Source organism: Camelus dromedarius, chromosome 13 (assembly GCF_036321535.1).
Source record: "Camelus dromedarius isolate mCamDro1 chromosome 13, mCamDro1.pat, whole genome shotgun sequence".
Taxonomy (NCBI): Eukaryota; Metazoa; Chordata; class Mammalia; order Artiodactyla; family Camelidae; genus Camelus; species Camelus dromedarius.
This window is the reverse complement of record NC_087448.1, coordinates 8,444,140-8,470,663: the sequence shown is the minus strand read 5'-3', so window position 1 is coordinate 8,470,663 and position 26,524 is coordinate 8,444,140. Positions and strand designations below refer to the sequence as shown.

Below are 26,524 nucleotides of genomic sequence, written 5' to 3'. Positions count from 1 at the left end.
TCAATATATTCTAGATTACTAGTCTTTTGTCAGCTATGTGAGTTGTAAAAATTTCCTTTTAGTCTTAGCTTTTTAAAAATTTTTGCTTAGCCTGTCTTCTATCATTCAGAAACTTTTCATTTTAATGTAATCTAATTTATATATTTTTTTTTCTTTATGGATTTCACTTTGTGTTTTAACGTCAAGAACTCTAAAACTACTCCAGTGTCAAAAAAAAATTCTACATGGTTTAAAATTTGCTTTTCATAGCTAGGTCTTTCATTCATCTGGAATTGATTCTTGAGTGTGCTGTGAGGTAGATATCTGTTTAGTTTGAGCTCTAGACAGTCAGTTATCCAAGCATCACTTACAGATGGTTTCATCTTCTCCATTGACTTGTGGTGCTACTTCTGTTTCATATATACACAGGGCTTTCCGTTCTGTTCTGTAAAGTATAACTTTCTGTCTGTGTAACAATGCCAATACTATTTTACTTACAGCAGCTTGTTTTTCCACATTTTGTTCATGCTCAACCTTGCAAGAGGTTTATTAATCTAATTTATTTTAACAAACCAGCTTATGTCATTCTTGAGCTTTTCTGTAAGTTACTTGTTTTCTGTGTCATTCATTTCCGTCCTTATCTTTGTTACTTTCTTCCTCCCACTTTCTTCTATTTTACTTTGTTGCTCTGATTATAATTTACTGCTTTTCATATTTGGCATATTAATAATCAATATTTGATTTTTTTCCCTCTAGCATGTACACTTAAAAGCTATATATTTCCGTCTAATTACTGATTTATCTATACATTGTGAGTTTTTATGTGATTTGTATAAACAATTTATGTAAATGTTTTGTGATTTTCTATTCTGATTTCTTCTGTAACTCAGAAATTACTTAGAATGTTGTCTTAATAGTTCCAAACTATGGGGAATTTTTTTTTTTTTGCTATCTTTTAAAATTATGATAGAGAACATGTTGTGTACATTATCAATTCTTTGGTGACTATTGTCTTATGACTTTGGAGAGGATAAATTTTGTACTTGGAAATGATACATATTCTCAAATTGTCAGTGTCAGAGGTCTTTATATGTTCATGAGATCAAACGTTTTTATTGTGTCAAATCTACTGTTTTCTTTCTTTCCCTCTCCTGTCTGATACATGATTTTCTTGGAGAAATGTGTTACTACCATTCATTATGATTTTGGACTTTTTAGCTTTTAAAAATAATTTGGTTAACTTCTCCTTTGTGCATTTGGAGGTTCAGGAATTGTGTATCTTTGTCGTCACGGGACTGAGTTCATCTGAAGTCGGAAGTCTGCTCAGAGGGCCTAAACCCTGTTAACTGACTGAGTAGCTTCTGCCCACATTCTGGATTTTCCAGTGTCTGCTTCACTGAGTGGCTCAAAGGCATCTAAAAAAAATCCACCTTCCTCCTGCTGCTTGGGATTAAATTGAACATGCTGTAGGGCTTAAAGAAACTGGTTATGAATGTGTTCAAGTAAAATAGGGGGGCTGAGAGATACAATCTCTACCTTTCTCTCTTTTCTAAATTCCACATTTCTGTGAGTTGGAGGAGTGTTGGGGCTCGAAGCAGGGATTTTTCAAGTTGCACCCTTTGAAAGCCCGAATGAAATGACATCCCCATTAGGCACATATCAAAGGTGGCAATTGGCTGAGGCACTGGTACCACACACGTGGAGCCTGGGGGATTGTGAATGAGACAGTCCACGCGCAGCTACACAAACCAAAGGGCGCTGATGTGAACGCAGACGAATCAGTCCCAGCTCTGAGTGACGCAGGCCAGCACAGGGCCATGCAGGCAAATCTAGCTTTAATTCAATGCAGAACAAATGGGGACATTTTTATGCCCTTGGACGACAGTCACAGGCACTACTTCTGAGTCCTGGCCCCCTTTTCTACTCCTTATAAGCCCCAGACAATGATCTCACCTCTCTAATCTGCTTTTCCTTCAAGTGTGCATTTCAGAGGGGAGTTATGTAAAACCTTAGTGTGTGATTCCAGAGGACTGACCCTCACCCAGCAGAGGGCAGAGCCGTCATGACTTGGAGAACCACACAGAATGCTTCTCCCAACTTTCTCTTTAACAGGATGCAATGCAGGCTGTTTTCCCCTTTGGGAGCTCTTGTCCTGATCACTAGAGCTGTTACGAACTCAGCACGCTTCCCGAGTTCATAAAGTATGCAGTCTTTATGTGAAATTGGAAAAATTTTCTTTTTATCCCATGAATTAGGATTTAAACATTTCTACTGCAACCCCCAAACCCCCACCACCCCATCAAAATTCTGAGTTCACCTACTGGGCTCCAAAGCAGCATCCAATTTACATTTTGTGAGGGTGATATTACCTGCAGTCAGTGCCATCAGTTTCAGTTACTGTATTTTAATAACTTGCTGCCCATCCTTTCAATTTGAACAATAGATGTGCTTTTCAGCCATCAGCAAAGTTACCGAAAGAGGAAATTTAGCAAGAGAACTGTGCTCTTAAATACTATGCCTGAAAGGCAGCAATAAGGTAGCTTGTGAAATAGTTACAGAGATTATTTACACCAGTCACATCACGGTTTAATGCAACTTCATGTCGGGTGTGAAAAGGGAGCTCAAAGTGTGCAGCTAAGACATAAACCCTGTGGAATTCAAGCCAAGAATTCTTACCTTGTTTTCATTGAAATTAGCAATAACCACTCCAACAAAAAGGGTCAGTCCAATCATGCAGCCCAGGAATACAAAAACATGAATGTAGATTCCATGCATCTGTATAAATGAAAAAAAAAAGGTTATTCATCAAAGCCAATGAAAGCAACTATTGTCGCGATCAAAGGATTCCGTGTGTGCGCTTACCGGCCCCACACGATGAATAATAACATCCCTTACTTCCACCCAGCCTTTCAGGGAGAGGACTTCAAACAATGCCAGCATAGCGTTTCCCACGTTGTCAAAATTAAAGTTCCGAGGATTCGCCCTGTGAGTCAGAAAGGGCAATGTTCGGTGAAATTCTGATGAAAAGCACCCTGAGCAAACATCTATAACTCTCTTCAATCTCGAGTGCAAAGCATATTTGGAATTTAGAAGGTAGCCTCGATGGCACATGTTTGCTAAATCCTAACAAAGCATTCAGGTGTCGCCACTGATCACGTAGCTAATTATTACATAATGATGGGGTGCTCTCAGTTGAAAACAACAAAAGGCTGCATCATTCGACTTCCACCCCTGGAGGTCCTGCGACGTTTCTGGCCAGTCTTGATGGTACTGAGGACTTCCCGGTTAGAAACTGAACAGGGGCATTGGAGTTGGGATGTGAATTCTGAAAGAGTTTTACAATTGAAAACCGTTCTCAAGGCATGAATTATAAATCAAAAAGGGTAAAATGAGTAGAATCCGGCCACTTTATTTCACTCTGTGCCGTCATGGGCGCTTCACATCATGGCGCAGTGATGCCGCGGGGTCCCCGAGACGGCTCAGAGCAGGTGTGTCTCAGACATGTCACTCCCTCCCCGGGGGGGTTTCTTCTCTCATTAACTCCGCGTTCTCAGCAGATGCGTCTTCTGGACCCCAGCACAAGGTATGCCGCCTACACCCACAGCTGACGCCTGATTTCTGAAACAGTTTGTTCCCTCTGTTTTTAGGGGGTTTGGGGGGACATTTCATTTTTTATTTTTCTGACAAGTTTACACTTTTCTCTTCCAAATAACAAAAGTAACGCTTTTTATTACACTGTGTCTCCCTTAGTCATTACGTAGCTAACATTTGTGTTAACAGAGGATTTCAATGTTTTTTCCCTCCTTTTCAGAGGCTATTTTAAATAATTAAAAGATGTAGACAGCCACATGCTGGAAAATCACGACTATCACCACATTTCCTGAATTTGATGAATTGAGCTCAGGATTGCTGAATAGAGCAGGCCTACGAAAGTCTATCTAAATTATATTTTGATAGTTTTTTTTCCTGCTAGCACATTTATCAAAATTGAACCTTCGTAAGAGGTCACACTCTAGGGGGAATCTGGTTTAGTATTTTTCTATGTCTTTCATGGTTTTCAAATTATAGAGACAATCATGAGATGTACTTTTTATAAGTTTTCTTTTTTAAAATACTCAATATGTGGGAATCTAATAAAACATAACACTGAAACTAACTTGTTTTTAAAGGTTTAAAGCGGATTGGTAGAAATGTTTTCTATATAGGGAAAAAGCCTCACTCAGAAATTCGTATTTTGGGATTCTGACTTATATTTTTAAATATGAAAGTACAAGCATCTTCTCTTGGATTTTCCCAACAACCTTTCCTTTGGGAGGTTTCAATTAAATGCAATATATTTTTCAGCAGACAGACGCTGTGAGGATTCTGCAGATGCCACAACTTCCTTGAACAAAGATTTTTTTTTAAAGAACGAAGTGAGTCAGCTCCCAGATCTGATGTTGAACTTTCTTACCCATCCATGTTCTTTATGTAAAAGTGCTTTTTTAGCTGAATTTGCAGCAACCCAAACTATATTCATGTTCTGTATCCTTTAGGAGTTAGAATATGTTAAAATATACTTTTAGGCTAAACCAAGAAAAATAAAATAGAGGATCACAGACTTAGCTGGAAGAACATATCACATTAAAAAATGTCTCAGTTTTAATCATGTAACTCTTTCTGCTTTGTTCATGATACTAAAATTGAAAAGTTTGATACTTTACCTGGAACCACAGAGGACTTCGTAAATCCCAGACACAATCTGTTATTGTCAGTTTTCCTGTTGCCCTTCCTCGATTTGGACGGCTGTTTAAACATCATTTTTTCTGGTTCATTTTAAAAAGATTACAATAATCTTGTTTATCCAATTCAGAAAATTAAGACATTGGTTCTGCCCTCACTATCTGGTCAGTCTTCACCCCAGTAAGAAGCGCTCCAGGGACCTGCGGTCATTATTATTATTGTCCTCTGAGAAGACGAGGGCGCCGCGGAGGAAAGGAATTTAGCCTCTGACCTTGGATGTGGAAATTCAGGGAATGACACTGTCCAGAACAGCACCCTGTATCTTACACATCTCTGCTGTTTAATCTAAAGAAATCAGAAACTTTTTGTTCTTCCTGGAATGCAGATTTTTGTTCTTCTTGTTGTTGCCTTGTGCTTTGGCAATAACAGTTTGAGTTTCCTCAACCTACAACACTCTCATCTCTGCCTAGCCCCTCCCTCTCACCTGCCTGAAGCTCCTCCCCCCTCACCTGCCTAGTTCCTATTCACCCTTCAAAAATTAACTGAGTGTCTTCTCCTCTGAGTCCTTCTCCCTGGTCCAACCATAGTTTGGGTTGGGTGCCTCCCCTGCACATGCTGCTGCACCCTTTGGCTTTCTGTGTCCTAGAATCAGAGGCGGCTACACCGTGAAGCTAAAGAAATGTAAGACTTAAGCCTCAGGGCCCCACCTGGCACAGGCCCTTTCCAAGACTCAGGAAGGGGCCCAGAAGTGAGTTCATATAGTCATGTTTCTGTTAAACTTATAAAAGCAAAGCAGTTTTATATTTTTTTCCTAGAGAGCAAACTCAAATTGTTAGACTTTACAAAAAAGAAAAAGAAAAACTCCGATCTCTTTCTGCCTAGAATATATCACAGTGTAACTAAAAATTACCCAGAGGTAAGCTTCCGGTGAGCCTCAAGTGACTTTAGGGACTTACAGAGGTAGCATGAAAACTTTAGCATATTGCATTGAATGATTTGTGATTTTATTTTCTGTTCTCCACTAGAGTCCAAGCTCTTAGGGGTCAGGGGCCATAGCTTGTCCCCAGTGGCAGCATAATACCTGGTGAATAGTAAGCATTTAGCAAATTACATTTATTATGAAACTGAGTACTTTGTTGATTTCTCTCTCACACATTTCATTTTCCTAAATCCCAGACTTCTGCTTAAAAGAAAACACACGGTATTTATAATATATGATGTGTTTAATCCCTTTTACCAAGGTAATTTTTATCTCGTCAAGTCTGAGTGATCCAGAAGAAAATGAATGTATTCATCTGAAGAGAGAATACAGACACCAGGCTGTCTCCTGCGTTAGCTGGTGCATATGTATGTCCTAATTATGATCACCAAAGCATTCCTCTAGGCCAGTTCCCAGATATAACTTATTTTCTTAACCATAAATTAGCCAATATAAAATTACGAAGTTTTCGCCTTCTAAGTCTTGACGAGATTATTAGAGAAAGAAAATGTGAACATTATCATGGTTACAGTTGACATTTATTGTTTGAAAGATTTATATTTCCTTAAAATTAACCCAAGTCACAATATTCTGAACAAATGCACAGAAATGACGGTGATCACTTCAAGTGATGTCCCTCTATGTGTTGATGCTTTAAAAATGCCATTGAACTTGAAACCCCCAATAATGACTTACATAAAATACTACCTTTCAATGAACTGACTTAAAATCATCACGAGCTGATTTTGTGGAACAGGTTGACTGTCATGGCCTACAACTGGGAACTGACTTCTCTAACAGCGCTACCTTCCAGAGTGTCCTGGTTCCCTTCCTGACATCTTGGGGGTGATCCCAAAGCTTTTTGTTATTTTCCATTACATGATGAATCTTGTTCTAAAAAGCCCACTCCATTCAAACCTGCACCAGGACCTCATCTCAGTGGCTCACGCCTGACCCGTGGTCTGGGGAGGGGAGGAGAGGGTTGGCCACTCTGTGCCCCTCCTCTTCCTGCTGCCATCTAGTTCTTACAAGACTGGGTGGGATGCGGCTGGAGTCAGAGAAACAGAGTCGAGTCTCGAGTGTCTGACTCTGCTGGACTCTGGCCCTTGGCGCTCTCCTCACAGCAGCCCCTGTTCTCTCAAAGCTCACTCCTAAGAAACGCTTCATGTATTAACTGTGTTTCTAACTTCAGTAAACGTGGTACTTTGACATGTGTCCTGGCTATGTATGTGGGATCTGCTTTGTTCTGGACAACCTGACGAAGTGCCGGGTCACCCTTCCTGGCCTCATCACCCCGTCCCACCCCTCGGAAGGGGTCTTTTCCAAGGCATGCTTTTCAAACACAAACCAACCAATCCAGACCATGCTTCAATCACCTCCTTTATCGGGCTTTCACACTCTGAGCCACTATCCACCTGCCCTGATGATCCCTGTGCCGGGTACCAGACCACAATGGACAGCCTCTCTGTCCCAGAGCCCCCGAAATGATTCAGCCTCGCCCGCCCTCAGCCTCCTTGCCCTGCCTCACCCGTTCCTTCCCAGGGAAACCACAGTAGAGACTTGTGGCCACAGTTCTCCCCACCCCTCCGCCGGCTGACTCGCCCTGGTGCTTCCCCAAGTGGTCCCCTGTGGTGTGGCTTGCCCCCTCCTCTTGGGGACTATGAGTAACAAAATATCTTTTCAATGGTAATCGTCTCTTGAGCTGTTGGCTTTATTCTACCTTGAAGTCTCTATTGCTACACTCCCCTGCACGAGGATGCCTCACCATGCCCTTCCTGCTGGGAGTGTAGCCTCCAGGTGTTGCCTGGCTCCGACTCCTGGAAACATTCCCACCGCCTCTTCCACCTTGTCCCCACAGTGAAGGTGGGGGGCAATGCCACAGGACTCCCTGCTCTTGACTTCAGTCACTTCCACGATGTCATCTTTGAGTGCAGTGTTTGCTCTGACAGGAGCTGGGTGATGGAGGTGGGTAATGTTTTAGTAAGTTCTGCTGGGACTGGTCTCTTGGCCTCTTTAGGATGTAAAGATACTTTATCTCCTGTTGACCTTAGTTTTGAGACTCTAGCCAAAATTCCAAAACAGCAGGAAAAAAAACTAATGTTCTCATATAAATAAATTATTTATGGTCTAGTAATAAGTTTTAATCTCACAATAAAAGAAACTGTTTATGAGTCTTTAATTTTTTATTGTAAATTAGACTGCTCTAGCTAACACTGGGATAAGGACGTTCCCCTGTGATAACACTTCTCTACCCTTGCTCAGCCTCACATCCAAAATTAATAGTTTTCCATAATTCTTTGGTATTAAAAAAAAAAACTAATTGTATCGAATTGTTTGTGAAAGTGAATTTCATATCAGAGAAATGCCAAAGCAGGTGACGAAGACTCCTGGGGGTACAACGGGGTGAAATGCTATTCCTTTTAAAGAGTTTTGACATTTAGTAATGAGAACATGAATTGTGACAAAAGCAGAGGAGTTGCTGTGGTTCACTTGTTATTCTAAGAGATAAAAATGAAATAAAAAGAAAACAGATAGCAATTTAAAAGGACAAACGAAGCTGATGGAACACTGAGAGCATCAGTGAAGCTGACTGAGGGAGTCAGTCCATTCACAGTCATTAGGAAAATGGATGAGAAAGAAGGGACCAGGTACTTCTGGCTTTGATGTAAATGCTTTGAAAACTCATTTTCAAAAAATACCCCCAGTTTTAAAGAGAGAGACAGAGAGAGAATCGACTGTGTTACTGACTGTCCTCTTCTAGGGTTTCATCACTGAAACCCTTCAATGTAAGTGGGTTTTAAAATTGAAACAGCTTTATGATTTAGGCTTTTCTACAACTGTTATGAGAACCTCAGGCCTTCCTTAAAGTCAGGATGAGTTTAGTTTTAATTTGATTACAATTGTTAAAGTTAAAAAAAATGATTTAAAAATTAAATTAAAATTTGATTAAAAACTTGATAAAAAATCTTTTCTTTTTTAAGCCTCACTTATTTTTAAAATTTTAAAATTTTGGCTTAAAGACGTAAGTATAAGACTATGTGTGGTGACTGTAAAACCACGAGCCTCTTAATGATGGTCAGTGTCTTTAAGTCGTTAAAATAAACAGAAATGAAAAGGCTAAAAAAGTACATTTTGGGGGCACAGTTGTACGTATTTATTGCCCATTCATTTGTCCCAAATTTGTACTGATTCATTGCCTTTCAGTCTAGATGTTTATTCCCTCATTTACTTAATAAATGAACTTATGCATTCGTTCCACAAAGATCCAGTGAGCCAGTCAATTATGGGCTAGACAGAGTGTCTTAGAGAATGCTAAAAATATTGACCCAAATCAGACAAGTTCCTCAACCTTGAGGAACTCAGAGTCCAATGAGCACAATGGGCATGTAAATAATTGTAGTGAAAAAACATAACTCATGTAATTAGATAAAGTGATTATGACAATAAAAGAAAGAGATAAAAACATCTCTATTTGTAGATGTTTAGAGAGGTTCCTCAGAAAGTCTGACCTTTTTTTTGAGTCTTCTTTATTCAAAAAACATTTTGATTATAATACATGATAATGGACAACTCAAGTGACAAAGTACTGTGTCTGTAGTTTGGTGTGGACTCCCTGTCTTAAGATGATTTTCCAGGGCACGTCAATGTCCAACACAGGCAACCATGTGAATCCAGATCCATACTTAAAGTATTAGCGAAGTATGATGGTGATATTCCCTTAGTTTCATGAAGCGACCTGGGACTCAGGGGTACCACCTGCTCTCTTATTTATCTTGTTTATTTTACTTTTGCATCCTGTTGTAAGTCAGTGCTTTGCCCTGCATCACTTAAAGTTATTTTAAGTGATTCAGTTTCATGCCATACTGTGCTGCTTCATAACCATACACTATATATACTTACACCCAACATGGATGGACCATGAAGACATTATGCTAAGTGCATAAGTCAGACAGAAAAAGACAAATACTGTATGATCTCACTTAGAAGTGGAATCTGAAAACCAAAACAAAAAAACAACCCCCCAACTAAACTCACAGAAAAAGAGATCAGCTTTGTGGTTACTGGGGTGGGGGGAATGGAGGAAAGTAGTCAAAAGGTAGAACTTCCAGTTATAAGTAAGTACGAGAGATGTGACGCACAATGTGATGCCTGTAGCTAACACTGCTGTATGATACACAGGAAGGCTGTTCGGAGGACAGATCCTAAGAGTTTCACATCAGAGGGAGAAGCTTTTTCTTTTCTTTTTACTTTGTCTGTTTGAGATGATAGATGTTAACTAAACTTATTGTGGTAAGTGTTTTGCAATATATGCAAATCAAACCATCATGCTGTATGCCTTAAGTGTATACAGTGATTGATGAAAGACGATTATTTCTCAATAAAACAGAGGGAAAAACCCTTAAACTGACAACATAGCATTCTTGAAGATATTTTTGGAGTATGCTTACCAAACACGGGGCACCCAAAATCCGGGTTTTTTCTCTCCAGGTCTTAATTTTAAATTTAAGTTCTTGGACACACTTACATTAATTCTGAATATTCCATTACAATCTTCCTAAAACAGGAAAATAAAAATAAAAGAATGGGGAGAGGAACCTGGTCAGAAAATGAACTCAGAGAAGATAAAAGATAAAACTTTTTACATAGAACAACCAAAGTCTTTTATCTAACAACAGTGATGTGGACAGCTACTTAGCAAACAGTGACAAAGGCTTCAGAGACAAGCAGGTGAAAGTTGATGCTGAAAACATTAGTGAGTGGGCAAACGATCTGAACTGACGTTCTTCCAAGGGAGAGAAAAATGGCCAGTGAGCACCGGAAAAGATGCTCGGCATCATTAATCATCAGGGAAATGCAAATCAAAACCTCAATGGGATACCAGTTCACATCCACTAAGAAGGCTATAATCAAGAAGTCAAATAACAACAAGCTTTGACAAGGATATGTAGAAATCATAGTCCTCAAACACTGCTGGGGTGGATGGCAAATGATGCAGCCACTTTGGAAAATAACGTGACAGGCCCTCAAATGACTAAACAAAGAACTGCCATAGGACCCAGAAATTCCACTCTGAGGTATCTACCCAAGAGAAACAAAAACATATATCCACATAGAAATTTGTACATGAATGTTTATATCATTATTATTATAAATAGCATTATTTATAATAGTCCAAACAATGTAAATGTTCATCAGTGGACAAATACCTGAATATAATGTGGTATATCCATACAGTGGAATACTATTCAGCCATAAAGGGTAAAATACGGACACATGCTACAGCATGGATGAAACTTGAAAGATATTATGTAAGTGAAAAAAGCCAACCATCAAGGACCACATTATTATATGATTACAACTAGAAAGACGGCACCAATAACTCAAGCTTCATGCCTCATGTGAGCTGTGTGATCCAAATGTGGGGGTACCTAGTTTCTCCTTTTCCTTGGGTTTGTCTCTCCTTTTATAAAAGTGAACTGCAGCTCCAAGGTAGAACTGGTGTCCACCTTCACCCACATGGCACGCTTGTGCCTGGCCTCTTTGTATTAGGGCTAGAAAAGAACCCATCCTGATATAAAGACAGAGACCACTTCTCACCATGACAGTTTCTTTTAAATTATCCTTGCACTTGACATTGCCTGTGATACCTAAGTTTGCCTGGACGTTCTTTATCAGCTTTTCACAGAGACCTCACTGCTCTGGGAAAGAGGATAAAAGCCTGGTGGTATCTGGCTGTCTGTCCATCCACTGCGTGCTTTCCTTTCCCTATACAAGTCATCAACCTTTGGCCTGGGCTGTGGATGAGCAAAGACTATAAAAATCACAAGGCTCCTAGGCCATTATTACTGTACCGAGTCATCCAAGATTCCTATGCGGCTTTATCGTGAAATGTTATTATCCTTCTGGCCTCTATTCAGAGTGGACCTAAAATAACCCTTCTCTCCTTACACAAGCCTGTGGACTCACGCGTCAGCTAGTTATGACTTCCCTCACTTAGCTCATTGGGTACACCATGACCTTTATACCATGTTCCTTGTGCATCTTCTCAGGTTTATTCAAGGTCCTGGGACCTCTGGGGAGGGGAGTTAAAGGAAGCGGCGACCCAGGTGGTGCCTCGTGAGCTAACATGAGGTCCGACCATCCCAAGTCTCCTGCTCTGCCTCTTCCTGCAAATCTCATCATTAACATGACTGATGACATATTCTGACCGGATAAAGATGTTACCTGTATTCCGTAACAAGTCACGAGCTACCAAGCTTTACAATCAGAAGCCCGAAAACATAGGAATTTTCATACTAATGTGAAATCTCTATTAGACAGCCGTATTTGCTGGAGATACAGAAATAAGTGTTACAGCTCAGCTCTGGGAGCCTTTTTGGAAACATGCCTTTTAATGGACTTCTGGCAGTATTTTCTCTGGATGAGAGAGGAAATATTCTTGCTAGTTTATACATCAGTGGTATTTGGTTTGCTTCATCAATCTACTTGTAACATAGAGCAGAATTCTAAGAGGCTGGGACACAGGGTGGTGCAGCAGAGACTGGCTAACTATTAATTGGGCCCTGTCCCTTCTGTCTGCAGGACACACCACTGAACCACACATCGCCGTCTCCCTTCCCGTCCGGGGAGGCCACGCTCTTCCCAGCGGGACGTGGGTTGAAGTGAGGACACCCATAGTCCCCTGAGAGAGGTGGTTTTCGGCTCCTAACTGCCAGCTAAATAGAGGAGACTGAAGACAGCAAAGAGTGGGGACACCCCACACAACAGAATAAACTGGAGCCCTTGCATGGTCCTCATTCAGAAGAGAGCTGTCTGAGTTTCTCGAGATGCAGTATTTTCACTTCATGGTGTTCAGCTACTGACTGACAGACCGGGGCTGCTCCAGCAGCCAGCCTCCTCTTCCAGCATCGACCGAAGAAAGACAGAGAAAGGAGCGGAATCGGAAGTGGCCAAGCTGGGGTCTTTGCTAGTTGCCTTCATGGGGCAGATTCTGGGCAACTAAGAGCTAATGCAAGCCCCTGACTCCCTAACAGAAAGAATGCGGAATGGAGCAGTCATAAGAGATGGTGTGAAAGTCAAACTCTTGTCTTTTGTATTTCTTGCGGGGGCTGTTTGCTAATAGGCATCTCAGGGCCCAGCAGAGTCAGGGCCAAGTTAGTGAAGACCTAAAGGGAAGGTGTTCCAGGCTCACAGCTATCCGCCTGGGGAGTCTTGGCTGACTGTACTGAGGACACCAGCAGCGGCTGACCCTCGAACAGAAGGGAAGAGCAGGATTCCCTGAGATGGGCTTTTGCCCGTATCACCCTTGACCAGCCAGAGCAGACATGCTGCCTGCTTGAAGTCGAGGGAGTTCACGGGAAGAGATTCTGAGAGCCCTGTCCTCAAGGCAGCCTCAGCACACGTGGACCCAGACGGTCAACTTCCTTCAGTTTCGTACCCAAAGACAGAAAGGAGTGTCTTACCCTTCTAATAATGTTGGGATCATTGCACTTTGCCAATTTTCCAGCAAAAAGCTGAACTCCAAAGCTTGCAAAAACAAGCATCAACGTCAGCAGAAGAATGGAGACCTGAAAGAAATTGGTGAGAGAGCAAATCTCTTGGGAAAAAAAACTTTAAACAGTAGATTTGGTTTGAGCAGTGACACGAACAGGACTTTTCAGGTAACACTGAAGGAACTTCCCGGTCCTTGGATGCAGTCTTTTAACTCCCCAGCCCCATAGATTATTCAGTTAGCCTTGCTGGGAAGCTTTTGGGTTTTTAAAGCTTTTTTAGGGGGTGGGGGTGGGGGTGGGGGAAGTTAATAAGGTTTACTTATTTAAAAAAATTTTTTTAATGGAGGTACTGGGGATTGAACCCAGGACCTCATGCATGCTAAGCACACTCTTCCACTGAGCTACACCCTCCCCCTGGAACGTTAAAAGAAGGAAATGAACAACAGGTTTTGAATTTTTTAAATAAAAACACATGACTTTCATGTAAGAAAACGGGCAAAGGTGTTTCTGATATGACTTGGGCTCTTCTGATTTTGAAATCAACACTTTGCTTTATTCTATTTAATGGAACAAAATAAAAATGTTGAAATAATTCTATTTCCCCCATTTTCTCAAAATGGATTCGTATCTCTGTTAGCAGAGCGTACGCTGGAGGGACAGCGGCTTTGCTTTCTTGGGAGCGTGCGCGCGCTGCACAGAGTACGTGAGGATTCAGTCTTGAAAAGGGCATCTGTTAATTGACTGGTGCGCCCTCTGCTGGACGACTGTTTTGGTCTCAGCAGAGAAACCGGCAAAAAAACTGAGCAGACTATTGATCCGTCCTCGTTGAATAATCTAAACATAAACCTTAAAGATACTCAAATTACACGGAAAATCACCTGGAGCAAAGCACACTATCTTCTAAATTCTATCGGGGCTCAAAGATTTACATACATTAGTTGTCAGGTGCTAGACTGTTTTCCTTCCGTTCCAGCTGTGTGAAAAGCCACCGTGGTATGGCTTTAGTGCAAAGAAAATAAGGAACTTTAAATACAGCTTTGAAAAAGTGTTAGCCACTATATGCCTGCAGTCACACAACAGCCTGTCTTTAAAATACCTCAGAACCCACGGCAACCACAGCTGTTCTCTCACAAGAGGTGTGTTTCTAGAAAGCAAGGCATAAAACAAGCCTTTGTAAATTAATTCACATTTCCCGTGCACAAGCAGAACTCATTAAGAATAAAAAGCGTCCTGTGATCACTGCTTTGAAAGGCCAAGATTCTTCTCTTACAGACTGTGAGCAAAGAGCCTCTTCCTCATTGTTTTGTCTGCTGCTCAGCTCTGAGGAGACCTGAAATCAATACCCGCCTGACTAAAAAGTATGTTTTCCCTCCATTCGTATTTCTAAGTATTCATTACCGTGTACTGAGCTGCTTAGAGTAGGCTGTACCTGTATGTTACGGTGCTGAAAAATTGTCTTATGTTAGCAGTCCAAAGATTAGAGCCAAATTTTGTGCTAGAGGAATTTGGGCACATGGAAAGTGAGATTATGAGCCGAGCTGTGTTAAATGCTAATATCATTTGTGCAGTCGGTGGTGGTAAATCTCCTCGTTAATTTCCTGATGGGGCAACTAAACTCCAGAGTAGAAATTAGGGTCAAGAGTTGGATATGGAAGTGTCAGCCAACACTCTCTCTTTGGATTTTCCTTTTCTGGTACTTACCAGAGTGCTTACCTTTAATTTACTAAAAATGTTTGTTGAATCAAATATACCGATAAGCCAGAAGCATCCATGGGTAGAGTTTTTGGACATGTGCTGTGTTCTGCTACTGCCTTTAAAATATTCTGGCAATGAACAAAACTGTAGACTTAACCTTGACAAGCAAGACTCACTTCATCCCCTAGTCAGCTGCATTAAGAGCTGGACTCCGTGAACTGGAAGCGAAGCGTTACAGTAACGTACCAAAAAAATTTCCTTGAAGCCGCTGAAAAGTTCTCGAACAACTTTCCTCATCTGGGGCACCAGTTTGAATATCCGCAGAGGCCGGAGGCACCGAAGGACTAGTAAGAGCTGAGCTCCAGACTCCGCCGGCACGTTTTGAGGCATCCAACAAAGAAATATCAAGCTCACCTGGAGGGAAAAAATAAACTCGGATTTATACAATTTATCCTCTGCTACCCACGTGCTCTGGGAGCCACGGGCCACAGATTTCCTTCAGCCGAGATTCCATGTGTAACGTGGGACAAGCGTCACCAGGGGTACACGCGCTCTCTACTCTATGAACCGTTAGTGGCCCCACAGGAAGTCATCGGGTGTTTGCAGGAAAGAAATGGGGGTGCCCCCACCTGGGCGTGTGTACACCCTACATCCTGCCCCTTCTTTTAATGTGTACTCCGGGGGCTTGGCTGATGTCGGCAGGATTGACATTCCTTTGATCAGGGATCCTAACCCTCACTCTTGACCGAATACCCACCATTTTACTAACGATCTAAGCATGCCAGATGTTAACGGTCACAATTCTCCTTGTAGAGTTGGAAAAGACATGGATTTTATGCCTTCTTGGACATACAGAAAAGAAAGAAAGTTCTTTGAGTTCCTTCCTATGGTTTCCCAATTTAGCTTAACTGAACAGTTGAATGGTCACCCTCTCTAGCCTGGTATTCTGTGTGTTGGAATTGGAAGAGAGGTGCAGCCATACTCACTCTAGTTTAGCAGTAAGTGGCTCACTGATCAATTATATGATGTAGGATTTTTGATTTTTTGAGTATAGGAGCCACAAGAATTGTGGGATGCAAACTAGATTTGCTGTCTTGGACCTCAATGTATGTCTTATGCATACATGAATGTGGCTGAGGTATTTGAGCCATATGCATGCACATTTTTAATGCTTTTTATTTAGATTTTACATGCATGCCCTTTATTTGCTTGTAAGAGACCACTACTCTACTTAAAAACTCAGTTACGGCATTTAAACCTCTGTGACTCACATGTCTCACTCTCGTAACAAGAAATGCAGGAGATTTTACAAAACCGTTACATTTTACATACAGGATATAACCAAAGACTTACAAGATATATAAATATGTCCATTACTCCACCAAAGTCCCTGATGACAGCAGTTGGAGTGAAAAATAAGCCATCTGCCATAATCTTCAGATTAAGCTCAATGCTCATGAATATCACAAACACATACTCGGCAATCTGAAACAGGCAAGAGGCAATTTGGTCACAACGAGTGGAAAAATTGCAGGTCGGTGTCTCTCCGCTGAGCTGCGAGCTGAGATTCGGCAGCAGTACCTGCAAAGTCGGTGCGTGCATGACTCTTCGAAAGGGCGATTCGAACATCATGGAAATGCAGGAGCAGATGGTCACGATGATCATGACCCAGTCTAGATACGTCACCAGTCCCAGCAAATCACTGCCAAAGACCAAACAAAACTGAGAACCACAAATGCTCTAGGAAAGGCTGCTCAGAGTCAGAGACGATGCTTCTGTGGGTCTCTAAATGTGACTGGAAGTTTTTAAATGAATCCCCAATCGTCTGTTTCATAGCACGATACAACAAGAAAACAAAGGAAATTTTTATATTTTTATGCAGCATAAAATAGTACCTGGAAACTTCAAATGGGCATGGAAAACAGGGTTTGCAATGCTTACTACAGTTGATGGTACTTTGTATTTTTCACAGCTCCCGTGACAGGGTCTGTTTTAGATCTGTGAGAGAGAACAAAAATACAAATTCTGTGACACAGCACACATGTCATAACTTAGCAGCATTATGTAGAAACATCTCATCTGCCTACAATTTCTTTTACATCCTTTACAAACTGTCCATTATCATCACATATGTTAACTGTATGTGACTCCGGAAGGCAGAGGACATTCAATGACAGAAAAATCAGAAGAGTTCGCAGGTGATGCTTATGAAAGTAAAGTTTACATTTTTCAAAATGATCTGATTTTAGAATATGATTCCATTCAACAATTTCTGACAAGGATATGACAAAATTAAAGTTTACTTCTATTTAGAAACATTCAAAGTCTTAGCCTTAGTAGTTCAAGGATGTTTCTCCTAATTCTTTAATTAAATATCCATACATTAAATAGCGTTCTTCACTCTGCATGTAACTCTGATCTTGCAGAGTAATGTATATAGAATTTCTTGGGGGTGAGGATTTGTAAATGTTACTTCCAGGAAGCCAGGGGCCAGTCTTAGGTGAAACTCCTCATGACCTCTGTGTTCCCAACTGGTTCAATCCCCAGTACCTCCAGTTAAATAAATAAATAAATAAACCTAATTACCCCCCCCCCCCAAATCTCTCTAATTTAAGTCACTCTTTAAAGCCACTGTCTCCAGGTGGGGTCACATCCTGAGGTGCTGGGGTAGGGCTTCACATGGGAATTTCTTTGGATGAAGAAGACACATTCAGCCCGTAACAGTCAGGAATGATCACATACTACTAATGACGGCGTCAGGGAAGGTCCCACCACGTAATGGGGAGTTTCCTGGATATTTACTTAAAGTTATGCAACAAAAACTGCATTTCATCCGTTGGTTGCCTGCCCCACTTGGCTGGTGTTGTCCCAAATGCAGCGTCCCCTGGGCTCACCACCCGGACAGCCTCTCACACGTTTCCTCCACGTGGGAGGGTTAGAGACAACGGCCAGTGGATTTTCTTTTCCTAACAGTTGGTAATGGAAGCACCAGTCAATTTTATTTCTACTTGACGTTATTTTAGAATAAACCAATGAAGGTATTTTGAAGACAAGGAAACTACAAGTCTACAAGAAGGTGGGGACAGTGACCTTCCCACGTCATTCTGTCTCCCCTTGGTTCAGCGACGGCGTTAACAACCCTGTTAGAAATGTCTTGGGTGCCTGTGAAACTGAACAGAGACAGCTGCGCGGTGCTTCGTCAACGTGAGTTTTATATAAATGCTAACCACTCGCAACCTTGGTTTGTTTTCCACCCAGTCGGCCGCTCAGCCAAGAGGAGCAGCGTGATTAATTAGCCCACAGTTTATTTGGTGACCCCATTAGGATTACACGATCCTTCTTCCTCTCATGACAACTGCTCCTGCTGTTCGCACAACTCGGGCCAAGCGCCCGGCGGAAAGGGAGCGAGCGCACTTACGCGTTGAAGCGAGCCCGGACCACCACCCGGCAGAAGTTCCTGAACCTGTGCTCCCGGCCCACGATGAACAGGGGCTTGTCGAAGTACGGGTGGTTCTCCCGCAGCTCCTCTTCCTGCACTTTCCTGGAGGGGCACATTCGCGGGAGAGTCAGCCCAGGGCAGGTCCGCCTTTCCAAAGCCAGAGCCCCGGCAGCCGGCCCTCCGGGTACCTTTTCATTTCTGCTTGCTCCTTTTTCTCCTGGATCATCTTGATTTCACTGTCTTCTCTTTGTGCATTTCTGTACCTCACAGTATTGGAATGCTAGGAACAAAATAAAAGGGGGCACATCAACGTGGAAGATTTTTCTGAAGCCCCCCTCAAAGATGACCGTTTAAAAAATAGAAATAAATATCTTTATATATATATATTTAAATTGAAGTTTAGTTGATTTGCAATATTGTGTTAGTTACTGGTGTACAGCATAGTGATTCAGGTATGCATATACATATATATATTCTTTTTCATACTTTTTCGTTATAGGTTATTACAAGATATTGAATGTAGTTCCCTGTGCTAAACAGTAGGCCCTTGCAGTTTATTTAATATATATATATTAGTTTGCTAATCCCAAACTCCTAATTTATCCCTCCCCTCCTCTTTCCCCTTTGGTAACCGTAAGTTTGTTTTCTGTCTGTGAGTCTCTTCTTTACACATGTTTCAATGGTCACAGTCATCTTAGCCAGGGTATTTTTTTCCTCAATAGGGTATTTTTTTCAATAAAAACACTGATTGAGAATGTACAATGTGCCAGGCACTGCTGTGGTGCTGTGGTCATGACAAATGGGGAAAAAATGACAAATCCTTGCTCTTGGGATGCTAATGCTCTTGTTGGGGGACAGATGAAAATTAAATCAAAATAAATAAGAATGTTAGGTGACGTTAGACCCTCTGGTTAAGAACAAAGGGACGAAAGAGCATGAGAAGGTCGGGCAGGCCTTGACAAGGAGCTGTGGATGCAGTCCCCGGCCCCTGCAGGCATGGGCGCTTGCAGGGAGGGGCGGGTCTGTGTGGGCGCACACAGAGCAGCCGGGAGGCGGTGCGGGTGGAGGACAGGAAACAGAGCAGGGAAAGCTGAGGCCAGCCGGGTGGAGAGGGCGGGTCAGGTAGGATCCTGACTCTGGCTTTCACTCCAGAGGAGATGGAGAACCATTGTTCAAATAACTTGATCGATTTTACAGGAAAGCATTCCTTGGGTTTAATGATCTGTATCTTCTATCATTGGGAATAAGTGAAAAAGATGAAACTCTGTGTTTTAAATTGCTTCCATTCTGGAGGACAAGAGACTAGGAGAGGTGCCTTATGAAATTAGCAGAACGCTGTGATCTTTTGCCCTGGAGAAGATGGGGCATGGATTTTTGTTATCTGTCTCTGTAGAAAATACAAGACAAAGACTCTGAAGGAGAAATAAGCCTCTGGAATGGAGACTATTCAAATAGGGCCTTTTGTTGCATATTTTTAAGCACACGTTTTCAAAGCCACGTTCAAATTTGACTCTTAGTAGACCACACATTATGATTGCACCCTGTTGAAGGAGAATGCTAGTGTTGACTCTGAAGTTTTACTTAGAAATTGCCTTCATGCACTATGCCTGACCCACCCAGTCATAAGTACACAGGCTGTGCTGGATCCCGTCTCAGTTCCATGTTGACAATACGGTAGATCACGTCAGACAGAGCTCTGGCTTAAAAACCACGGCACTAACAGGTGTTTGTGCCGGTGAGAACCATGCACGCTGGGTAACGGTGGCACCAGGTGTCATCACCACCTTCTTCCAACCTCAGGATCTGGCCCGTCATAAACACTTGATAAATATTTATTGAGTCGCTTAATAAATAAATGAATGACCTAGAGTCGAAAAGCAAAGAAATTCCTGGGGATTCTGATGCAGTCTTTGATAGAAAAATTCTTTTAAAAATAAAATTTTATCTTCTAGTACGTTAACCCTGAAATGATACACACTGGATCTAGATCCTAGAATACTTGGAAATTAGAAAATGTTTAAAGTTACTGATGTGAATCATTCCCATAAAACACTTTAAATGTCTTTAGTTTTAGTCAAACGCAACTGATAGTTCATTTTTGTGTTACTATCTAAACAAAGATACGTGCTTTGTAGGATGTCTGGATTTTTCTATAGTTAATGGTCACTTTTCTGTACCTGGCCATTTAGTTTGCTTCCTGAGTTTCCTGATTCCTTCGGGTCTGAAGTCTTGAGATGTGACAGAACTCAGGAGCCAGAATTGTCTAAGCAGTCATTTAAATACATTTACATAATCATGCTTCCCAAAGCCAAAGCATTGCTTAGAACTTACATCTTGAGTCAGAGTTTCAAGAGACTTCCCCCTGCTGATCCTCTGACTGTTTGATCCGTGTCTCAGTGACCTAAAACAATGGCAAGCAACTGATCAATACAGCTCAAGACCAAATTTTGACTTTTAAGCAATGACCATTATGAAAACAAAATAAAATAACTTTTAATAGCATCACAAATACATAATATTTCTTTTTATAGCAAAAGCTTTAGCCCTGTCTTTGATCCTACCTAACAAAACTCAGAATTTTTCCTTCTGATCTTAAAAGTGAGCCTTTGGCTATCACAAGGAAAAGGTTTTCAAAAGGTTTTTTTTTTTTTTGTCATTAGAAGTCTTATTTTTTCAAAAAATTAAAACTTTTTTTCTAATTGAAGTATAGTTGATATATAATATTATATTAGTTTCAGGTGTACAACATAGTAATTCAGTATTTTTACAGATTATACTCCATTTAAAATTATTACAATATAATGACTATATTTCCTTGTGCTGTACAATAAGTACATCCTTGTAGCTTATTTATTTTATACACAGTAGTTTGTGTCTCTTAATCCCCTACCCCTATCCTGCCCCTCCCCACTTCCCTCTCTCTCCTGGTAACCACTAGTTTGTTCTTTATATCTGTAAGTCTGTTTCTGTTTTGTTATATATGTTCATTTGTTTTCTTTTGAAAGATTTTTTTTTTTTTGATTCTTTGAATCTGATTGTGAGTTTCATTATTGTAGCCATCAGCAACTAGAACTCAGCTCTTCTCGGTGCCTGTCTGCTGACTAGGGCTGTGCACGGCGGACGCTTCCTGTACAAGCCCTTTCCTTGGTTCCTCTGCAGCCTTGTCTCCCGGTGTATTTACCTGCGCTCCTGGCGGATGTGATGCTGCACACTGAGAATTGACCTTTCCTTTGCTGGCTGCCCCTCAAATGACCCGCTCAGCATGCGCTGTCGGGTGCAAGCTCTAGGGAAAAAAAAAGGAGCCCCAGATAAATGCCTGATTTGTACACTTGGGATGAATAATGCATAACTGCTCATTACTCTTCTTATTTTTAAGGTAACACCAATGATAAGACAAAATAGAGCAAATGACACATTTGTGTCACTTGTGTCATTAAAGGTAAATGAGCTTTTGGCTCTGTGTCAAAAACACTTTAAAAACAGAACTGTCCGCTACGAAAAGGCGCTGGAAAAATAAATACAAAACACTCGCCCCCCCAGCCCCCCCTCCACATGTCCACATTCCATTCCCCACCCCCAGCCAGGAGAGCCTCTGTCAGGATTCTGTAGGTGGCAGGGCCAGCCTAACCACAGGTAACTGTGATGTTGGTTTTCAATTTAGATGGGGAGGTTTCTAATAAAAGCCCTTAGGGAAGGATTTGTCCACCCAGGCTCTCAGGCTGATGGAATATATATTCCAAGGAGATTTTGCAGAATGCTAGGAAAACAGGAAAGCATAAAGTTAGAGGCAAAACTTAATGGAAAAGTAATTAAAGCTGGAATTAATACCTACAGAAATGTCAGCCCAAAGCCTGTGGCTTACAGGTAACCAGCTGCCACTTTCTTCACAAAACTCTGAAGACTTTTTAAAACATGTTCTCTTTAAACTGGGCTTGTGTTAATTTCAGATTTGCTAATGAGTGAAGGCAACTGGGTGACTCGACACCTGCAGTGTGAATGATTCGGAGAGAAAAACCGCATCTCATCTCTGGAAAGCTCTCTCCAACTGGAAATGACAGGAATTCCCTCGATGTCACAGTCAAGTGGAAAGAAAATAATTCAGGGGTTAAGAGACCTGTGTTCCAGAGGCGGCACTGTCACGAACGAGTTGAGTGATCTTGGGGCTCAGTTTCATCATCAATAAAGTGAGGAAAAGGCCTTGATCTTGAAGAAAACTCATATTTAAAATACAAAGATTTTACAATATGCAAATCTTATGACACCGTATGTGTTCAACGCCGGAACCCATGACCTTCTGTCACTGCTTTCCATGACACTTCCTATTTATGGTTCCTAATGTGCACTTTGAGATTGGCTTTGAGCTCTAAGATTACCGTCTGTCTCAGACTTAAGATCTTCGAGAAAAAGATCTATGTCCGTTTAGTATACAGCAGCTCTTCTGATACTATATATATAATTATTCAAGTACTTAAAAATGCTTTTGATGTCAATGAAGGTAATGATGATGATCTATGAGAAATCATACACTTTCAACAAACATAAATGCACTACAGGAAATAATGTCCCCAAATCACTCTTCTTAATTTAATAAGCAGCATGGATCGTTCTGAGATAAAATCCAAGTCAAAACTTTTTTGAGCAACAAGGATTTATGACAGTGATATCCAGAGATTGTGTTTATTTCTGGGACTGGAATGGCGTTGAATAGGAAAATGAGATTGTAAGTGAGGCTGAGTGGACAAAGATATAGGATGACTTCATATTGTGTATATTAAGAATTAGTTTTTGGACAAAGGCTTGAAAATCATAAAAGCATTCTGAAAAAAACTGTTTGGAGAATGGTGTTATTCAGGAATAGATGTACAGATCCCTGTCATTTGTATAAACAGTCAAGAATTAACCTTCAACCCCTTCCTCAGTGAGAGGCCTCTGCCAGAGCCTTCTTCTCTGACCCTCCTCCTCCTGCCCTGGGACTACAAGGTACCCTCCTGATCTGAGCGAAGGGAAATCAGGCAACTGGAGCCCTCTTGCCTTGGTGTTAATAGACCCTTTGGCTTTTGAACTAGGAAACTCTAGAGGTAAATGCTAGGGTTTCTTAGCTGAAAACTCAGGACCATATTCATCTAGCAAATTGGGTGAAGGCAATTTTTGTTGGAGGGAGACACGAAAGACGGTTCTTTTGAAGGCTCCTAAAGGTTTACTTCCCCTCCTTCTAAGCACAGTGGTGAGATCGTACTAAAATTAAAAAGCAAACATTTCTCCTCAGCAAGGTATCCATTATAGTTAATAACTAGCTATTTGTCTATAATTTTCCGTTCTCCAACATAAAAACAGGTAATGATACAGAAAAAAACAGCTTTTCTACAGATACATAAATCCATCTAAGAGAAAACATATGAGAAAAATCTAATTATATTATACAAGGAGACTAGTTTCCAAAAATGAGTTCCCTATGGATGAAGGAAGAAGCTCAGATGGAAGGATGTGGATCCGGGGTGGGAGGGGGGATGCTGGGAGCAAGGGCATGGGAAAGAAGCTGCATTAATAATACTCCCGCCCTGAGGATCCCTGGACCTTGACGCAGGTACAGCGAGAATGCCACTGCATAAATAAAACAGCCTCGTACATAAGCCTTCATCACATTCTGTGACAAACGTAAAGTATTTTGCTATTTTAGAAAATAATACGCTTGGTAGAAAATTCGCTTCACTCTGGCACAATCAGAGTCTACTAAGAGGTCACATATTCGCTAATAGTTTTGCCAGGGTTCACACGCGAGTTTGGCAAAAGTTTGCTTTACCCTTTTTAAAAGGAAGTGCAATTTTATTACATACAAGCATCTATTGTAACCCAAGCTATGAGCTACCAAATCGTGTTTGACATGCGTAATATAACTGCCAACTTTGGTATAAATGGGTTCTGATAAGTAACATCAAGTGAGGAGTGAGTACGGCACCTACGCGAGAGCACTGGGAGACTGTGTCCGTCTGATGCTCCGTGCGCCCACAGCATGTCATCACACAAGCTGGTTTAATGCTTACAGGACTTCGTCCTCATTAGCTGCATTCCTGATTAGACTGCACGCTTTTCAGGGACCATTTTATCACTCAAACCCAGTCCCCACTCAGAAGCGCAGTTCCCAGCACGAACGGGCTGACGGATGGATGGAAGGAGAATGTGAAAGGGAAGGTGGGGGGAGGAGAGCAGAGGAAGGTGAGGGAAGTGGGGGACGGGACCTATAGCCCACCAGCCTCAGGTTCAGACTAGCCAGCCTGACGAGGTGTGCGGTTTCCCACCCAGCAGCAGAGAAACAGAAAGTTCTGCCTTTATCTGGAGTCCTAATGGAGACAATGACTTGAGAAAACACAAGGTTTAGAGCCACGCATCTTTGCCCTCAGCTTTTTCTAGCTGTGGGACCTCAGGCAAGTGAAGTGCGTTCTCTGAGCCTCTGTGCCCCGTGTGTAAACGTCAGAATAGTCACACCTCTGCTACTAGGCTCGAGGGGAGCTGGAAGGGCCACACAGGATTATGAATGTACAAGTGCTTTGGAATCATCGACACTGGATTTAAATTTTAGCTGCTATCACTGTCTTTTCTTTCTTTTTTTTTTTATTGAAGCATAGTTGATTTACAATGTTGTGTTAGTTTCTGGTGCACAGCGCAGTGATTCAGTTACATACACACACACACACATATTCTTTACCATTATAGGTTATTACAAGACAGTGAATACAGGTCTCTAGGCTATACAGTAGGACCTCGTTGCTTGTCTTTTCTTTCTTGTCCTGGGTCGTGGTTGATGTTAAAACATTCAATAGAGGGTGGAGGACAGAACAGCAGTTTGACAGAGGCTCCTGCTCGAAGGTGAGTCTTCTCTGTTCTGACTCTGATCAAGAGGGACGTATACTCTGGACTAGTGCCACAGCCTCTGAACTGGTCTCCATAAAGAGATTTTATTATTACCCCAAGCAAAGTGATTTCTGAAGTGAACGACCGTGATGTCACTGTGGCAGGTGTCTCTCAAATGGCCCCCAATGATCCCTGCGTCCGGGTTTCCATGCCCTTGAGTGGCCCCTTGAGTGTGGGCAGGACTTAGTGACTTGCTTTTAACAAGTAGAAGGTAAAAGGGCTGGAATCGGGTACCAGACACCGGGCGCGTCATCCTCCTCAGTCTCTCATTGTCTTGCTCTCTTACTCGCCTGGACAGAGAAGGCTGCCGTGTTGTGCGATGCTCTCTGGACAGTGAGGAAGCCCTCCTGCTAACAGCTCGCGAGGGGCTGACACATTCATCAAACAGTACTAAATCTTGTTCCTAACCATGAGAGCGAGCCAGGAAGGGGATTCTTTCATTCACGTTAAAATGCAGCAGCTGTGTGAGAGACTTGGAGCAAGCAGCCCAGCCAAGCTATGCCCAGACTCCTGACTGAAGCTCTGAGGTAATCCATGCATGGCTGAAGTCACTACGTTTTGGAGTAACTTGTAACAGCATTAGGTAACTAAGACAGTCATCATCACTGTCTTACAATCTTCAACATCCTACTACTCTTCAGAGAAAGACAAAAGCTCAGCTTGACTTGCAAAGTCCTGTAGGATCTGCCTCCAACCTCCTCTCTCCCACTCTCCTCTTTTACCGTCAGGGACCCCACTTTCCATGTCCTATCCTTGGTCCTGCAGCTTCTCACACATGCCACGCCCCAAAGAGCTCCAAGAGACTGTGGTTGCTCACTGATTACTTCACCTTGGACACAGAAGTCACCCAATAAGCATTTGTTAAATGAATGAACCTTGAAATTCTGCAAAGATCAAATATCTTAACTTCTCTTTTGATCGCTTCATGCTCACGGAGCAACGGAAAATAATCACAAACCAAACAGCATGTGTTTTTAAAGGGGAAGTTAATCTCAGTTCGATCTCACGTTGGAAGACTACGCCACTCAACAAATGGGCAACACACTTAGAACAGACGAGACTCTGAGATGGTAACAAAAACCAGACGTCACTTCTTGTGAGTAGAAAATTTATAAATCTTTATCTATATTCTATGCAAAAGCTATTAGAAACTTGTAAGCCAGCATGGAACTGAGCTGAATTCAATTTCTTAAACGGGAGATCTGATCTGTCACTGGGAACATTGTTTCTGGGAACCATTTCTTACAGGAATCTACTGCCAAGCTGAAACACTTTAGGAATTTGAGACTTCTAATATTTGACCAGTAA

The 26,524-nt window shown here is 41.7% G+C and overlaps 1 protein-coding gene across 4 annotated transcripts in view; it reads right to left on the bottom strand.

The window, feature by feature from the left end:
- Positions 1 to 26,524, bottom strand: part of NALCN (sodium leak channel, non-selective) — a 265,237-nt gene that overhangs the window by 22,799 nt on the left and 215,914 nt on the right. For all 4 annotated transcript variants that reach the window (XM_031466281.2, XM_064492994.1, XM_064492995.1 and 1 more), the window contains 12 exons: positions 21,489 to 21,590; positions 20,639 to 20,708; positions 18,496 to 18,587; positions 18,287 to 18,409; positions 16,810 to 16,866; positions 16,450 to 16,570; positions 16,222 to 16,353; positions 15,115 to 15,282; positions 13,144 to 13,248; positions 10,129 to 10,235; positions 2,842 to 2,962; positions 2,656 to 2,754 (listed from right to left, as the gene is read on the bottom strand). In XM_031466281.2, coding sequence (XP_031322141.2) covers positions 2,656 to 2,754; positions 2,842 to 2,962; positions 10,129 to 10,235; positions 13,144 to 13,248; positions 15,115 to 15,282; positions 16,222 to 16,353; positions 16,450 to 16,570; positions 16,810 to 16,866; positions 18,287 to 18,409; positions 18,496 to 18,587; positions 20,639 to 20,708; positions 21,489 to 21,590 — 1,297 coding nt within the window. The remainder of the gene's footprint in view (positions 1 to 2,655; positions 2,755 to 2,841; positions 2,963 to 10,128; positions 10,236 to 13,143; positions 13,249 to 15,114; positions 15,283 to 16,221; positions 16,354 to 16,449; positions 16,571 to 16,809; positions 16,867 to 18,286; positions 18,410 to 18,495; positions 18,588 to 20,638; positions 20,709 to 21,488; positions 21,591 to 26,524) is intronic.